At 29.3% G+C, this 18,163-nt stretch overlaps 7 protein-coding genes and 1 non-coding gene across 8 annotated transcripts; 4 read left to right on the forward strand and 4 right to left on the reverse strand.

Moving 5' to 3' along the window:
• Positions 1-954: 954 nt before the first annotated feature.
• On the forward strand, positions 955-1,071 carry SCDLUD_004814 (uncharacterized protein; the record flags this gene model as incomplete). Its single annotated transcript, XM_046081418.1, has 1 exon — positions 955-1,071. One exon carries the CDS (start codon positions 955-957, stop codon positions 1,069-1,071), a length of 117 nt encoding a protein of 38 aa, XP_045933305.1.
• Positions 1,072-1,657: 586 nt separating this feature from the next.
• On the forward strand, positions 1,658-3,904 carry NSP1 (FG-nucleoporin NSP1; the record flags this gene model as incomplete). The annotated part of the gene is made up of 1 exon (XM_046079676.1): positions 1,658-3,904. One exon carries the CDS (start codon positions 1,658-1,660, stop codon positions 3,902-3,904), a length of 2,247 nt encoding a protein of 748 aa, XP_045933306.1.
• Positions 3,905-4,146: 242 nt separating this feature from the next.
• On the reverse strand, positions 4,147-9,438 carry NUP192 (Nup192p; the record flags this gene model as incomplete). The annotated part of the gene is made up of 1 exon (XM_046079677.1): positions 4,147-9,438. One exon carries the CDS (start codon positions 9,436-9,438, stop codon positions 4,147-4,149), a length of 5,292 nt encoding a protein of 1,763 aa, XP_045933307.1.
• Positions 9,439-9,743: 305 nt separating this feature from the next.
• On the reverse strand, positions 9,744-9,815 carry SCDLUD_004817. The gene has a single exon. It is a non-coding gene; the product is annotated as a tRNA-Arg (tRNA).
• A 672-nt stretch (positions 9,816-10,487) lies between these two features.
• On the forward strand, positions 10,488-10,700 carry SCDLUD_004818 (uncharacterized protein; the record flags this gene model as incomplete). Its single annotated transcript, XM_046076937.1, has 1 exon — positions 10,488-10,700. The coding sequence occupies one exon, from the start codon at positions 10,488-10,490 to the stop codon at positions 10,698-10,700; it is 213 nt and encodes a 70-aa protein (XP_045933308.1).
• A 201-nt stretch (positions 10,701-10,901) lies between these two features.
• Positions 10,902-11,753, reverse strand: SRP102 (Signal recognition particle receptor subunit beta; the record flags this gene model as incomplete). Its single annotated transcript, XM_046079678.1, has 1 exon — positions 10,902-11,753. One exon carries the CDS (start codon positions 11,751-11,753, stop codon positions 10,902-10,904), a length of 852 nt encoding a protein of 283 aa, XP_045933309.1.
• A 466-nt stretch (positions 11,754-12,219) lies between these two features.
• On the forward strand, positions 12,220-14,433 carry RSM22 (tRNA methyltransferase RSM22; the record flags this gene model as incomplete). The annotated part of the gene is made up of 1 exon (XM_046079679.1): positions 12,220-14,433. One exon carries the CDS (start codon positions 12,220-12,222, stop codon positions 14,431-14,433), a length of 2,214 nt encoding a protein of 737 aa, XP_045933310.1.
• A 615-nt stretch (positions 14,434-15,048) lies between these two features.
• Positions 15,049-15,295, reverse strand: SCDLUD_004821 (40S ribosomal protein eS27; the record flags this gene model as incomplete). The annotated part of the gene is made up of 1 exon (XM_046079680.1): positions 15,049-15,295. A coding segment is annotated over one exon (246 nt), but the record flags the coding sequence as incomplete, so codon positions are not given.
• Between the last annotated feature and the right edge of the window lie 2,868 nt (positions 15,296-18,163).

An 18,163-nucleotide genomic window follows, 5' to 3' on the forward strand; every position in this document is an offset into this window, starting at 1 on the left:
TTATTATTATTATTATTATTTATTATTATATCATTTATTATTATATCATTTATTATTATATCATTTATTATTATATAATTTTAATTTTTGTAATATAATCTTTTACAATTGCCAAGAAGAAAAATTGTACATGATAGACATTTAAAATTTTTTTCTTTCAATACCAATTTTATTCATCTTTGTAAACCAACTTGTGCACATGTTTCATACATTTTTTCTTTTGTTTTTATTTTGCAATACTGGAGTCAGTTGAATAACTCTGTGAATCAATATAAAATATAAAACAATCATTTTGACAGTGATATTATGTAATATTGAATAATAAGAATAAGAAAAAATATGAGACAGAAAAAAATATCGCAATCATTGAGCACTGATGATAAAAGTAGATCTTTTATTATCATCACGACAAAGGGTTTGTGCAACATGGAGATTGTATATAGTTTATATTTTTCTTGCATTTTTTTTTTAATATAAACTTGGTACTTTTAAGGCGTCTTTGTAGATGCTCAAAAAGGAAATTTCTACTAGGCCCATAATTATGACTTATTTTCCATATAAACAAAAACAAAACCTTTGTTAAAAATTAACCACAAAACAAAATATGTGTATTTTTAATTACTAAATTTGTTGCATAAAATAGAAGCAAGATCTAAATTTGAAGCTTTTTATTATGAAATCAGACTCCTCAACACTTTTATTTTACTAAAGATTATTTTAATTAAATTTTAATTATTATCAAGTTTCATGGCAGAGGAAAGTTTAAATTTAAAAGACTACAAAAAAAAAAAAAAAATAGAATATAAATAAGGCTCTGTAATGATATATTAATCTTAACATTCGTTTTTCTTTTTATTAATCACTCCTCTCATACTTACTAATATAGGTACCAAAACAAATAATATAACACTGAAAAAACAAACCAATATAAAATAAACAAATAACTTTTAAAAAATGCAACCAACCTCTGTTTCTGTTTCCATTTCCAATAAAGACAAAAAATCAGCCGAAAAAAAGGATAACTTTGGAGTGAAGGGCGTCTGGGTTGACCCACAATGTGTCATTGCTTAAAATAGCTTGGATTTCCTTTTTTCCTAGACTTTGTTGAGGGAAGATCTTTAAAAGTTTTTTGGCTGAGTTTTCGTATAATTTTTATTTTCATATTTATTATTAGTTGAGAAAAATAATTGAAATGAGTTAAAATTGTTAAAATAAAGAACAATTTGATTATTTTATATATTTTTATTAACCATATATAGTTCAGCGTATATAATAATAAACTTTAATTTTTTTTTTTTTATTCAGTTAAAAATAAATCAGTTCCGTGTCACAGACACAAACATCTTGCAATATTTATTCGGATATTTTGATATATTTCGGTTTTTTATTGATTTTGTCCGGATGATATCGCACAACGCGGATTTTTGTGTAAAAAAAAAAAAAAAAAAAATGAATTGAAATTTTTAATAGCGAAAAAAATTTTTTTTTTTTAGCTTGCTTCATTTTCCATAAAACAACAATATTATAATCTTTTGTTTATAATTCTGTTTATATTGAAAAAATTTGTTGTAATTGGTAAAATATATATTTTATTACACAACACAGCATAACAATTAATAATATCAACAAACAACTTATACATAATAACTTTGGAGTAATGAGTGGGTCTCCTTTTACTTTTAATCTTAACCAACCAAACAATAATAATAATAATAATAACGATAATAACAAAGGTACTTTTTCATTTGGCCAGACGGGAACATCTAGTGGTAACTCAACTGCGCCTTCATTTTCATTTGGATTAAACGACAAAAATAATAGTGGTACTAATAGTACATTACCTGCCTTTGGTCAATCTGCTACAACTGCCTCCAAACCACTATTTGGCCAATCTGGTTCCACACAGACTTTTTCCTTTGGTGGTGCTAATAGTATAAATCCAACGGCAAATTCTTCCAATGGTAATGATGTGAAAACCCCCTTTACATTTGGTGGCCTAAATAGTGCTACATCCAATGGTGCTTCTGAAAAACCTACTTTCGGTTTCGGATCAAATACCGGTGATAAACCAGGACTTTCTTTTGGAATTAATAACTCTAATACCATTTCGACAACAAACACCGAAAATAAGCTACCAATCTTTGGTGCAGGCACTACTGTTACAAGTAAAACCGCTCCTTCTTCAAATGCTTCAGCTGGCTCTGTATTAAACAATAATACACAATCTACCGAGACTGCCAAACCAACGGCTTTTAATGGAGCCGATGCTAATACCGGTGAAACGAAGAATGCCTTTTTTTCATCAGACAACAATTTGAGTCTTACAAATAATTCTGGGGCAACGGAAAGTGCCACTTCTAAACCTCAGTTTTCATTCGGTACTGAATCCACTGAAAAAAAGGATGGTAAACCTGCGGTTTCATTTGGTACTAATCCGAACACCGTTACGGAAACCAAAGCACCGGTGTTTTCCTTGGGTAATGCTACAACTACTTCCTTAACAAATAAACCGGCGTTTTCATTTGGCGCTACTACTAATGCTATCGCGACCAAGACTGGAGAACAAAAGGATGATACAAAACCAGCTTTTTCATTTGGTGCTACTACGACCGAAGAAAAAAAGGACAAACCAACATTTTCATTTGGTGGTGCTACTAATGCTACCAAAACCGATGGCAAGAAAGATAGCTCAACAACAAAACCAGCTTTTTCGTTTGGTGGAGCTACTAATACTGCAAATTCTGAGGACAAGAAGGATGGCTCAACAACAACAGCAGCTTTTTCATTTGGCGGTGCCACTGCTACTGCCAAAACCGATGACAAGAAGGATGCTCCAACAACAACACCAGCTTTTTCATTTGGTGCTGCCAAAACTGAAGAAAAAAAGGACAAGCCATTGTTTTCATTTGGTGGTGCTACTAATACTACAAATTCCGAGGACAAGAAAGATGGAGCAGCAACGAAACCAACTTTTTCATTTGGCGGTGCCACTACTACTGCCAAAACCGATGACAAGAAAGATAGCTCAACAACAAAACCAGCTTTTTCGTTTGGTGGAGCCACTAATACTGCCAAAACCGATGACAAGAAAGATAGCTCAACAACAAAACCAGCTTTTTCATTTGGCGGTGCCACTAATAGCAGCAACATATCTAATGATAACAATAAGAAAGAAAATGCTCCTATTGCTAATATGAATTCTAATTCTGCAAATAATATGACCGACAATAAGAATGGTCCTAAAGAGGTCAATTTACCTTCTACCAAAACAAAAACAGTTGATGTTCCACCAATTACGTTAGACAATAAAACACTAGATGATTTAGTTTCTAGATGGTCTTCTCAACTATCCACTTCGTCTGCTCATTTTGAGGAGTACACCAAAAGAGTTAATGAATGGGACCAGGTTTTAGTTCAAGGCGCCGATCAAATAAGTAAATTATATTCTAACACTTTATTGGCAGAACAAACTCAAAATAAGGTTGAACAATCATTACAATATATTGAAAGACAACAAGCAGATTTAGCAATAACTTTAGATAATTTTGAGAACAGAACTTCATCCCTATTATCTGATTTATCATTGCCTACTACCACCACCACTACCACCACCACCACCGATTCTAATACAACGGGCACTGATGATGAAAGGAGAAAACAAGCTTACCAGACTGCTCTGCAATTAGATGAAAACCTAGATACTTTATCAACTAATCTTTCCTCACTAATTGAACAAATCAATGAAGTAAGCGACAAATTTAATAAAGTTTCCAATATTAATTCTTCTAACCAGGAAGAATCAACAGAAATTATTAAATTGTTAAATTCGCACCTTAAGGCTTTAAGAGCCCTAGATACAAATTCTAATGTTTTAGAATCCAAATTAAAAGCATTTAATAAATAAATTGGTATCAGTTGGCTATCCGACTTATGATTGTGCTTAATTTTTTTTTATTTAAGTAATAGTATAACGTATATAGATTATAAGCATTTTTATTTTCCTTTCTTTTTTTTTTTTTTTTGGGAAAAAATTGGCACTGGCTAACAAACTTGGTTTAACAATACGTATTTATGTTAGAAGAGAAGTAAATGTACAATTATCTTAACTACAAAATTAAATATATATGTATATATAGCTTTTTCCATCTATGAATCCTCACCAACATAACCAGTCAATGTACACAATAGAACAATCAACTCAAGTAATTCTTGTAGGCCCTGTGCAGTATTTTTTTCAGTCAAAACATAATCTCCACTTTCAATCAAAGCATCTTTCTTCACCACACCTTGAACTAATTTACGGAATCTGTATAACAATTTTCTTACACTTTTCAAACAATATTTATTTTCACTACCCATACTCAAAACGATGGCAGTCAATAATTGAAATACCGGAACAAATAATTCAAATAGGGAAATAGTATTACTTTCTTCTGGCCCTTTAACAGTTAAAGGTTTATCAAGGTTTAATTTAATTTCAACATACGGAACACCATTGTTAAACAGTTCATTAAAAACCAATTCTAAACCCAAATCAGGATCCAACTGTAAGAATTCACAGGATGATATAATTTTAAAGACTTCATTTTGAATCAATTCTTGAGCACCAGCCTTGGTTTCCGCGATACGAATCAAAAAGTTCATTGTTGTTTTGAAAGCGGTTAATTCATACAATAATCTATCGACAGAAATATTTTCATTTGTTGCATATAATAATTCATCCGTTGCCTTTAATGATCGGATAATCAATAAGAGCATATTACTCCTCGACAAGTTTTCTAAAACAAAATTAACTTTACCCAAACTAGCCAATTGTACTAATGAGTTTAAAAATAAAATACTAGTAATTCTGTGAGAACCTTCACCGCAAAGAGCATCTGAACCCACTACTTGAACCAAATTTTCACTTGACATTTTCATTTCATACAAAATTTCTTTGGCCAGTGACAACCCTTGTTTATTTTGTTTCAACAGATTGGAAATAAATTTAGTACACATAACATAAAAATCAGATCTTAGAGACAACGTGGATAATGGGGATACGATGCCATAGATGCATGTCTGAAATAATGAATATAATTTTCTATCAATACTTGTCGACGCGTCATTAAGCAATTTACGATCTTTATCATACAAGTCGTATAAGAAAACACATAAAGATACTAACTCTTCTGTATATTCAATGTTACTGTCAACAAAATCAGCAACTTTTGGAATTATGGCTTCGAAAATTTCCATTATAAAATTAGATCTGAAAATTGGGGACAAAGGATTCTCAGTAACCATAACTTGAACTAGTTGAACCCAAGAATGTAACACAGATAAATGAACCGTGTTAAATTCTTCTACCACACGCACTGTACTAATATAATTTTTAATCAAATTGCATTCAACTTGCTTCTGAGTTAAGTCAACAGCGGTACCTTTAGTTTTGGCCAACCAATCACTTCTTAAATCCAACAAAGCATCCAATGAGCTGAAATCAAAAATACTATTAGAACTTGAGTCCAAAACCTCCAGATGAGTTAACATTTTTAAGATACAGCTCATATCAATACCGGTTTTATATAAAGATAGTTTTTTCAAAGATTCTTCAGAATTGGTAATAATGCTTGTGGTATTAAAAATATTGCTCAAATACCTAATTGTATCCAGATAAGAAAATATTTTAGGAGATCTCAAAACCAGACTTGTAGTTAAACCAGTAACATATTTTTCACCTTTGTCTGTACCGTTTAACCTATGTATCTCTAAAGAAAAATATGATAATAAATAGCACCTGAAGGTTAGAAACGATAATAAAGTTTCAAAAGACATTGCTGATTGTGTTAGACTTTCTAAAGTATGGCCATTCCATTTTGTATAAATATCAATGCTAATACCCAGTTCTAACAACTTTTCAAAAAAAGTTTCATCATCTAAAGCTTTTAAAGTCATTTGACCAGTTAAGTTATTACTGCATAATTTCGAAATAATAGAAAAAGCTTCTGAAGCTAATTTTATTGGATAGTAGTCTATAGAATTTTTGTTAATAAAGGCCAAAGAATCTAGTATAATTGTTATCAAAGTCTTTAAAACAGAGGAATCAGAAGCAATATAAGTACTTAGTTCCGGAGAACCAATAGAAAGTATGGGAGTAATTTGAAAACCCAAAATGAAATGGGATACGGTTGGTGTACTACTGGAACTTAAATTATTTTTGATGAAGTTTATGATTTGTAGCTTTAAGGCAAAATCATTCTTATCTACAATTGACCCATTTAACTGATCAATAAAACATTGTTTTATACGAGAACTTTCGTCAATTGAATCTAATGTGCTTAATACGATACTCTTGTTTGAATTGAAAACTGTTATCCTATTTAAAAGGGATATTGAAGTGGAGGCTATTGAAAAATTATCAACGCCGACATACAATGCAATTTGAGCAATTAGTGGTAAATTGAACAAAATAGCGTCAAAGAAATTACGCAAACCATGCAACCCGATCGATCTTGGAACGTAGTATATGCTGGAGGATCTGCTTTGGCGTTTAATTAAGGGATAAATTTCGTCAATAAATGTATCTTGTAAAGTGAATATCTTGTCTAAAATTTGTAAACTCTTATCGCATAATATAGCTATTTTTTGCCCCTTGCGTTGAGAGTTCAATGTTTCTAACAAGGTGTCATATCCGCATGAAATGCTTTGGAAAATGATTTTGTAAACTGGTTCGTCAAACAAAAAATTTAGGATGAATCCCATAGGAGATTCCATTATATAATCAATAAAGTTTTGTTGTGGAACTAAAGAATCCAAATTGGTACCAATCGAAAATACGGAATTTAGAATTACTGTATAATCAAAAGACGACAAACAACTCAGAATTATGTCATACACCAGATCTTGCAGAGCATGTTTTTCTCTTTGATTGATTATTTTAACTGAATTGGCGAGTACGTCATTGATGATATACTCTAAGTATGGGGCTATATTAACTTGGATTCTATTTTCCGTACCAAAGGCGATGGGAACAAGTAATTTTCCAAAGGGAACAAAACCTTGCGAATTCAATTCAGATGGCGCTATTAACTTGCTAAACAACTTTAAAAACCCCAAAATGTCTTTAAAGTTTGTTAAGGAACTTATAAAAAAATTTTTCTGAGTAACAGAAACACGAGTTGCACAAACAGCATTGACCGTTGTAACATTTGTGGTTAAATTAGTAGCCATGGTGACATTTGTGTTACTAGTGGTGGGTAAATTGTTATAATTGGAGTGGAAAATCCATTTGTCCAAAGAATTCCAAAGAGATGACTTTTGATTTTCATCTTCTGGAACCAATGACGTCAAAGTTTCCAATGCAGCTCCAACTAACGGAGTATTTAACTTTAAAAACTCGAATAAAACGTTAGGAAATAAGTTAAAAAGCTGGTTTTTATGTTCTGGGGGCAACTCAGCAGAGATTGAACTTATTAAGGTGAATAACGATGATAAATAAATAACTACTTCCTCACTCAACTCATCGTTTTCATTGATAGTCTCTTCATTAATGATACCATTAACATAGCTGGAGCCAATGCTATTCAAATTGTTGTTATTATTGTTATTGTTATTTAGTGTTTCATATTTTAATTTTTGTTGTTGCTGTTGCTTGATTTCCCAATTGGATATTTTCAAAATATACTCGCTGATGCAAGTCGCGATAGAATCCCACGTAAAATTATTGTTGTTTATATTGACAAAATGGAAAACATTAGTGGAATTTTCTTCACCGTCACTTAAGGCAGAAATCATTAAGTTATAACAAGATTTCATTAAAATATCATTACATTTAGAAGCCCATTCAATAAAACCATACGAACTCGACTCTTTATCTGACCAGAAAACGCTAGCTAAATCAGGTCTATTTTTATAAAAGTAATAAACAGTAACGAAAAATCTTTCCAAATCTGCTTTTTCAGTAATATCATCCAATAATAGTACACGATCGCTACTACTTAATAATGAATCTTCTTCAGCATCTTTAATTTTAGTCAATAGAAATGCACAATTGGCAATAAATTCTTGTAAGAAACCATGAAACGTGGGTAAAAATAATTGATTTAATTCGTTAGATAACGAACACTCAGTAATATCGGCATTATTATTATTATTATTATTATTATTATTATTATTATTATTATTATTGTTAATATAATTATTATTATTATTAATATTATTATTAATATTGTTAACAGTATTTGTATTATTAATATTGTTGTTGTTAATAATGTTTGTATTACCGATATTATTAGTATTAGTATACGTATCAGCATTAGGTTCAGTTAATTGTATGGGAAATAATTTAGGAAAGTGTTTTTCTAATAGGGATCTAATGTCATAAAACAACTCTAAATCGGAATCAGATATTTTGGTAGTTTCAGCTGCATATGACATCAAAATTTCAATGGCTCCCAAATTTACTAAATCGCACATGGGCTTATCTACACTATTTTGAAAATCAAAAATTTTAGCCCTTTCATCTGGTGATTCTTTACACCAACTTATAAAATATGTTAAAAAGGCAAAAATAAATACAACTTTTAAGGGCTTTGTGTACAATTTTTCATCAGATCTTAAAGACTCCATTAATGAGGTATACAGTGTTTTAATTGAAGAATCTGACATTGAATCCAAATTAGATACTATTTTTAACAAAGAGGGTAAGTAAAATAAACCAAAATAATCATTTGATTCCAATTCGGAAGTAATATGAGTCAATAAGTTTTCAACATTGGTAATACCATTTGTACCTGTAAACAAACCTTGGGATATCAATCCAAATAAAATTTGACCTAATAAATCATACTCTGTGGTCAAGAAGTCTCTTCTAAATTGTACATTACGTTGTTGAAAAATATTATATTGATCCAAAATTTGATACTTGTTGACTAATTCTTGAATGTCTTTCAATTCTTTGTGTATAGATTGAAAAGAAGGTATAATGTTATTCACAAATTTTTGCAAATTAGATTCGTTGCCAAATAAACTAATCAAATCATCCTTATCCTTGGCAGTATTTAATAAATACGAGACAATTTGTAGAATATATTGTTTCCGTAAATAGTAATTAATTTTTGATTGCTTTAATAATTTCAAAGTGTTATTCGAACTTTCTTTAATGTCAGAATTTAATAACATTAATTGAGCCATAACCAATTCATCAATGTTTAATTCATCGGACAAAGTAATAACAGCAACTACGAATTCTTCGTTAACTTCATAAATGGCGTCATCTTCAGCTATGGTAACCTTTTTAGTAGATTCTAGGCTTTGTCTACTAGAGGTTGATTTGGGGAAATTATTTAGACTTAAATTAATAAGATCAGGCAATAGTTTTTGAAATAAAGGGTAATTAGGATCATTATTTTGAATTGATAGATATAATTCTTCAAATTTATCAAGTCCCCAATACATGGTAGTTTTTGTGGTTGATATTTAGCTTTATTTTTTATTTCTAATTAAAATGCATATTTATATCAGAAAAAAAAAAAAAAAAAAAAAAAGAACATTAACTTAAAAGAAATGTATGCATATTATCAAATGAGTGTAAAGAAAGCTTTTGGTTTAATGTAAACAAATGAAAAAGAAAAAAAAAAAAATTTTTTTAACAAAAAACAAAAAAAAAAAAAAAAAAAAACCAAAAGAAAATTATATATATATGTTACCCGCACATATTTCTATTTTTTAATAGAAATAAAAATAAAAATATACAAAAAAAACACTCACACTGGGGGTCGAACCCAGAATCTTCTGATTAGAAGTCAGACGCGTTGCCATTACGCCATGCGAGCAAATGTTATGATTTATCGTAAGCGTAACTCAGGATTAGTCGTAATAATTACGGGTTCGGATTATGGTAATTAATTTCTTGTTTTATTTCGGTCTTTACATATAATAATATATATAATAAAGATTTATTTAAAACTATAACTTAAATACTTTTGATGAATAACTTGATAATAAATCATCTCTTTATATATGATTTATTTTCACATTTATATTTGACGTTCATATTAATCTTTTCCAACATTTCGTTGTTGTTCCTTAGGCGGCATCTTGGTTACGGTGTTTTCCTGTAGAAGTGATTTCCATTACGGAGACTTCCTATTAAGGTAATTTCCATTGCGGAGACTTCCTATTAAGGTAATTTCCATTGCGGAGACTTCCTATTAAGGTAATTTCCATTGCGGAGACTTCCTATTAAGGTAATTTCCATTACGGAGATTTCCTGTATGTTGGTTGTAATATATGTTTACTTGGTTTCATATTACGACATGATTTCTTGCCTGTATGTAAAACAAAATAAGTTGTATGCAATAAAGATAATCTAAACTACTTTTTTTTTTTTTTTTAAATTATTTTTTAAATTCTTTTAAAAGGAAAAAAAAAAAAAAAAAAATAAAAATTATAAAAATAATACTCACAAGTTCCAAGAAATCATACAAAAACAAATACTACTCACTATGAACACCAAAATACTTATTATAACGGCGTTTTTTACATACTATTTAGTATGGCTATTCTTACCTATTTTTGATTTAAAGTCTTATCATTTGGTAAATAGCTTGTTTCCAATTCCAAGTATTTACGCCGTTTATCTGCCAATTGCTATAGTACTAGGCGGGTCACTTATAGTAGTAACGTTTTTAGGTTATTTATTAATTACTCAAAGTTAGATACCTTACAAATAAATAAATTGAATCATTACACGTATAAGCAATTTGTTTTTTTTTTATTTTTAATAGACGTAACAGAAAAAATGCCAACTTATTTGTACAGCTAACTGGATAGAAAATATAGCTTTTTTTTAAAAAAAAAAATATATATATATATATATATATATATATTTCTATCACATAAAGACTGGGAATTTTGTTTTACAACTTTTCATCCATCCATTCTAGCCAGTCATCTATGTTCTTATTAACTACACTACCATTTTTGAAAACAATTTCAGATTCTAATCTATCAAATTTGGGATCAGAACCTAGCTGCTCCATAATAACTTCTAAAGAGTTACCAATACCATTATTATCATTACCATCATCAGTATTATCAAAAGTACTGTTTTTTTCACCAACACTTTTTTTTTTCCTATTTATGATTTCCTTTAAATTTTTTTCTAATTGTTCTTTGATTTTCAAACTTGGTCTAGAGGCAAACAGATCTGATTTGTTACAAGCAACTAAAACATCAATTCCATTTTTTTCAGTGATATTCAGGATATCTAGTAAACATTCGGCAGTATATACCATTTGTTCAGCGTTGACTGTTGAATCCATGAAAAAAACCACACCCCTGATATTACTTTTATTTTTCAATGTGTTTTTAAAATAATTTAACAATTGATATCGTAATCTTATATGACCAGGAAAATCGATAATATTGCAAACTTTCTTTTTTGTCAAGTTGTTAGCATTTCTATAATTTCTAAGAACACTGTATTCCTGTGTAGTAACTGTTTGAAACTTAGTATTATTGGGTTCACGTAATCTGGTTAAAAAGGAGGTTTTACCGCTGTTACTTGGACCGGCCACAATAAAAACAGGGCCTGAGGTGGAACTGCTACTGTTGGCAATAAAACCACTATTTAAAAATATTCCGCTTTTAAACAATACTGAGGTAATTATAACTACAAATATTGGAATTATTATACCAAGCAATAATTTAATGTTGACATCTAAATCGTTTGCAATAGCTATTATCATATTTGTGACTTTACCAGACATTTTTTTTTACCATAAATGTGAGTAATAAAAAAAAAAAAAAAAAAAAAAAGAAGCTCAAATATATACACACACACACTCTATCCCTTTTAGTGAAAACGAAGTTTAGATTATATTTGTATTGGTTTATTGCTTTTTAATATTATCATCTTGGAGAATAACGACATTTAGAATAGAAAAGTTTTTTTATTATTTTAATAAACGAACATTTATGATTTACTTGTGATTTACAGGAAAAAAAGAAAAAGAAAAAGAAAAAAAAGAAAAAAAGAAAAAGAAAAGAAAAGAAAAGATTTTTTTTTTTTTCATTCATTTTTCATACGGCAAGATAAAAAAAAGAAAACATCGATGATAGTTTACAAAACTTACCTATGCTACATTCGTGACTTTAAAGCTTTATAAATAACTTTGAATAATAAGACAAAGTCCGTAAAAGAAAAATTGGTTATAGCAATAAATAAATAAATAAATGTTAAGAAATAAAACTAGCTCTCTAATAGTAAGCAATATTTATAAAAGATATTCCAGCGATTTCAAACATACCACATTTCGGTCAAACGATGTTAATGGTTTCCCAAAAAAAAGTTTGGGTGAAATAGTTCCAGATACAACCACTGATTCAGGAAAAATTAAAGTTATTAAACAAGATGATCTTTTTCAAAAATATCAACTCTCAGCTCCAAAAAATTCTATTGCATCGCGTTTGCATCCCAAAACGCTCCTAGGTAAAAATACTTTAACTGGACAAATTAAATTGAATCCAATAGTGGCTAACGCTATAAACAACAGTATTCTAAAAGTACATGTCCCCAACCATTTAAGAAGGTCTGCAGCAAATTATTTTATCGAGCTACAAGAAAAAAATCTACATAGACCAGCAAAAAGCTTAGTTGAAGTCGACGCTCATATTGCATCTATCTTTTTACAAAATTATGCCAGTATTTACCAGTCTTTATACGAACTAAAGAAAAAGGTACCCAATTTTAACCCAAAATCTGTTTTGGATGTTGGATATGGTCCGGCAACAGGGATCGTTGCCTTGAATGATTTGATGGGGAAAGAATATAGACCCTCTAAGAAGGAAGCAGTAATTTTAAGTCACAGTGAAATGATTAAAAGAGCAAAAATTATTTTGAGCAGACAATTGAATGAAATACCTGATGATTTATTGTACGAAGAGAAAGCTACAAGATCACTAAAAGATGCAGAAACAGAATCGGCATTTGCCAGAGAGCACAGTACTATTGACGAAGAAGAAAAAGAAGATGATGGTGATTTGGTAGGTGTAGTTAAAACTAAACAAATAAAAATAAATACAATTTTAAAGGATTCTGTTCCAGGTGTGCCAAACCAATATGATTTAATAATTTTAACTCATCAACTTTTAAAAAATGAGGAAAAATTTCCATATCAAGTAGAAGATAATTTGGAACACTATTTAAGTTTATTGGCTCCTGGAGGTCATTTAATTATAATTGAAAGGGGTAATCCCCTAGGGTTTGAAATTATTGCCAGAGCAAGACAAGTTATGATCAGACCCGAAAGCTACCCTAACGAGCATGGGAAAATCCCTAGGCCATGGCTCAGAGGCTCCATAAATAAACCAAAGAATTCATCATTATATGATGCAGTAGAAAAAAATGATAAAGATGGGAATTCATTATTAGCAGACATTAATAAAAAATTTGGCGAAATAAAAGAAACTGATTTAAAATTTGAATCTGCATTGGAAGAAAATTTGATAGAGCCAGATAATGAAGATGCTAATAATATTGATTTTCACTTAAAAATTTTAGCACCATGTTCTCATCATCGCAAATGTCCCTTACAAGTTGGAAAACCACAGTACTATGGTTATTCTATCGGGAAAAACTTGAAATTTTGCAATTTTCAAAAAATCGTTCAAAGGCCAAAATTCAGCATTGAGTTGAAAAGAGGCAAAATATTGTCATCTGAATGGCAAGAAAAGGGCATTGGCGAGTCGAAACCTGGTTCTGGCAGGGAAAATTGTAAGGATTCTGAAGTTTTGAACTACTCCTACTTGATAGTGGAAAGAACACTAAACGATCAGGCTACAATTAACAAAATTGTCGAGGCAAGAATAGCACAGAAAAATTCCCAAGAATTGTTGGATAAAAAAAAGTTTGATGTAGGCTACACTGGTGATGATAACTATGAATTATGGCCAAGAATTATAAATGATCCTCTTAAAATGAAGGGACATGTCACAATGGATGTTTGTGCTCCGTCTGGGTTTTTAGAAAAATGGACAATTCCAAAATCGTTTTCTAAACAAGCTTACCACGATGCTCGTAAATCTAATAAAGGTGATGTTTGGGCATTAAATGCAAAAACCAAATATAAAGGCGTAAGTAATCTAAATGTAGCCAAGTTTGAAAGAATGGAAAAGTTACTTAAAAAGCAAAAGATGAAACTAGAAAAAGAGAATGAGATCAAATTGCAAAATGCCATTAGCAAATTGGAAAATGAAAAAGACATTACAATTAGTAATAAAAATGGTGTCGAATCTATCGAAGGGGTTTCTAAAAATATGGCAAGAACTATTGATTTATTGTCAGAACAACACGGCAAAGAATTTGAAAAAGCCAGTAGTAAAAAAATCAAAAAGTTTAATAACTCATTGCTATCCGACATGCCATTAAAACTACAGCAACAAAAGTGATTGCACTGTAGACATTATTATTTGGTCAATATGAGCGTCGTATTTTTTCTTTCCCCCCCCAATTAAATTATTAATTTTACTGTATATAAAAACAATCAAATGATCGTACATTCAACTTTTCCATCCTATAAATAGAAGCTATTTTATATACACAACTTTCTTTAATATATTATTTGCCACATTTATACATAATTTTTTTTTCCATACTTCAATGTATGTATAGATATATTTCTAACTGTCTATAATTGTGAAAAGGGACCAGTGCATATCTTTTATATATTCAATATATATCAACTTTGTTACTTTGATAAGAGCGCATTTCCAAATGTGCTGCATTACATCACGGCACAAGAATAAGTACAAAAAAAACTCAGAGCAAAAACCATTTTTTTTTTTTTTTTTGTATGTGCTCTATTTTAAAAACAAAGTAAATTGTATATAATTAGAGATACATTGGTTTTTATTTAATTCAATTTATAATTGACTTTATTTAATAAAAAAAAAAAATTTAAATTTATATTGGTAGTAAATTATTCAGGAGGAAAAAAAAAACTTGCATTATATACGTATACATATACAATATGTCGATGCCACTCTTCTTTTCTTTTAGCTATTTTACTTTCTTCTGAAAGAAGTACCTTCAGTCAATCTAGCTTTACCACCAGTTGGTTGACATAAAACCTTGGAACAGGATTCACAGGTAACAGCAGTTTGAGCGTGAGAGAAAACAGTAGTAATGTTCAAACAACCTGGGCATTTAACGTCCAAGAAGTAGGATCTTGGAGCTTGGACCAAAGTCTTTAACTTGTGTTTCTTAGCTTCAGAAGCAGCGGTTGGGTGCAATAAATCTTGAACTAAAACCTGTAAAAACGCATAAATAAGTTGCTCATAATATATATTAATAATATTTGAACGCAATTTTTAAATATCAAAGTTAGTAAAAATGAAATTAGGTTGTTATTCAATACTAGCTAGAAAACATAGAGAGAGAAAAAAAAACAATACATTTTATCAGGAAAAGCTTTTATCCGGACCATCCAACTTAGGCAAAACATATGGAACAACACAATCTCGTAACTATTTGGGAAGTATCTACACAAATCGCAGACCTCAATATTACGGAGTTCACACACTTCTAAATTTCTTCATAGCATAGAAATAAAAGAAAAACAGTTTGACTCCACAAATTTCAAGTGCTTCAAACGTCCCTCTAATACAAGCTATTCATAAAATAGAAAAATTATTGCCTCGACTTTGTCATTTTTTTATCATCGATAACTAGTCTATGTATGTCCTTCTGCAGATAAAATATTAATTTTAGAGGTTGAGCCGCAAAACTGATACAAACACTTTCAATAGCAAAGCTAATGTAAGACATTTGCTAACTAATCTTTATCAAAGCACATTTAACATGCCTATCAATAGATGTATGCAATTGCGCAACATTCAGTAAGACAGAACTCATCCAATAATAATATATAAAAGGAACATAACAATATCTACATCGTTTATTTGAAAAAGTGCTTCCACTAGGTGGCAAAATAAAGCGTGCAAAAGTTCCTGACAATGGTATATCATAATCAAACATTCTTTTCAGTCCCATCTCCCAATTAATTTACAGATCACTTCCCACAATACTTAAGTAACTGCATGCTAACTTATCATCTTGTTTTCTTTTTTTTTTTTTTTTCCTTTTCCCTAATGAAACAAATATTTGGTTCTTGTTTATCTCTCTAATGTTTCCTCGACCAGTGTCTTATATATTTAGTTTTTAATCCTATTAATCTTTGTAACATACCATCTTGGACTATGTGCTCTTTGTTTTATGTGTACTTTTATATTTTTTGAAGCAAAATGTTAATAAAAGAATATAGAAATATAGAAAAAGGTTATAAGAAAATAAAAAATTAAAAAAGGTTATAAAAAAATAGAAAGGCAGGGGGATAGTATAATGATGTTTTAATGAATCTTAACAATAATAACTAAAAACGAATGGCAAAAGACAGAGGATTTGGATGTATGATAGAGAAAAAAATTAAAAAAAAAAAAAAAAAAAAAAGAAAAAAATATTTTTTTAAGATAAAAAGAATTGGTGCAAGATATGTTTTCATAAATGTTTTCAATCAAATATCTTTTCTAACTTTGTTTAGAGACAAAATTTATTTGTAGGTAATTTTTTTCTTTCTAAAAGAAAAAAAAAAGGAAATAATAAAAATTAAACGCCATACATCGCTTTTTTTTTTCTTTTAGTAATTTGTGATTTCTTTTTTTTTTTCTTTTATTAGCAAGTATGTGTTTTATGAGTCTATTTTGAATAAGATAACATGAAAATTAAAAAAAAAATAAATATTTTTGGAAATTAAATAGAATGCACGGGTGTATATAATTGTCGCAAGCAGTCATATTTATTTATCTGTAAAGCCCTAAAATAGCATTTTTGGGCTTTATTAGAAGGGATGATTGAGATCTTTGTCAAAGCCAAAAAATATAATACATAACGGTTGAATATTTATTTTGTATTTTTTGAGTTTTATTTTTTTTTTTTTTTATTTTTTTTATTTTTTTTAATATAAACGTGCACGAATACTATTGTTTTGAAGTAAATGTATTGTGTGTTTTTGCCGGCGGATGTTAATAAAAGCTATGTATTATTATTATTAAAGGGATTTGATCCCCCCTTTCACTTAAACGACTTTAACCCCAAATGCCCTTTCTCTCAAACAACAAAAATGAATATTTTTATGTAATAATATATAAATATGCATATGTTTTATAGAATATTTTTTTTAAATTATTTCTTTTGGGGGGTTTTTTTTCTCAGTACTAAGCTTGGTAAGTAACTTTGGCTAGCTAAATTTTCTTTTTATTCTTTTTTTTTTTTTTTTAACAAAAGATGTAAAGATATGATTTGATTTTTTTAACTACTAAAGCAGCCTTAAATAAATACAATGCAATTTTGATAAAAAAAAAAAACAAAAAAAAACAGCAGCAACAAAAAGGATACTACACATATACGTACGCTATTCGAAACCTTGTATTATTGATAGACCTTTTAATTTTATTACTATCAGTTGCTTAGCAATGCTCAATAACAAATTAATATTTAACTGTGTTTCATATATAAAATTTGTAACGCTCACATGTTTTCGTATAAAGTTGGGATACTCCATTTGTCCCTTCCGGTTTTTCTAGGTCTTAACAAATAAATAACTAAAAATTTTATGTTTAATTTAAGAGCTTTTATTTTATTTTTTTTTTTTTTTTCCCTCGTTCTTTATTTCTTTCTTTTATTACAAATATATATTAAAAAAAAAAAAAAAAAAAAGAATATAGTCTTGGCAACGTATAAGTACTTATTTATGGGTAAAAACTGTAGATACTGATCGTAATAATAGTAAATTAAAATGCTATGCAATAACCATTATTTCTGGAAATAGAATAAGAAAAATATTAACACTGTTTATATACAGTTTTAGCAAACAATCAAGAAACGTCCCACCGATTTAAAAAAAATCTCTGTTCAGAACCTATTTCCTCTGAATAAAAATATTGTTTAAATATAACGCTCAACATAGGGTGTTGACCACTTTTTTTGGTATATTTCGTTTTATTATTATTACCAGTCCAAAGTCAGTCTTTAAACTTTTAGATACTTTCATTACTATTTGTCTAATAGCATTTTTCACAGACCAAGTTCATATTTTAACTTTAAAGTAGAGATTTTGACCGC

Source organism: Saccharomycodes ludwigii, chromosome VI (genome assembly GCF_020623625.1).
Source record: "Saccharomycodes ludwigii strain NBRC 1722 chromosome VI, whole genome shotgun sequence".
In the NCBI taxonomy this organism is placed as follows: domain Eukaryota; kingdom Fungi; phylum Ascomycota; class Saccharomycetes; order Saccharomycodales; family Saccharomycodaceae; genus Saccharomycodes; species Saccharomycodes ludwigii.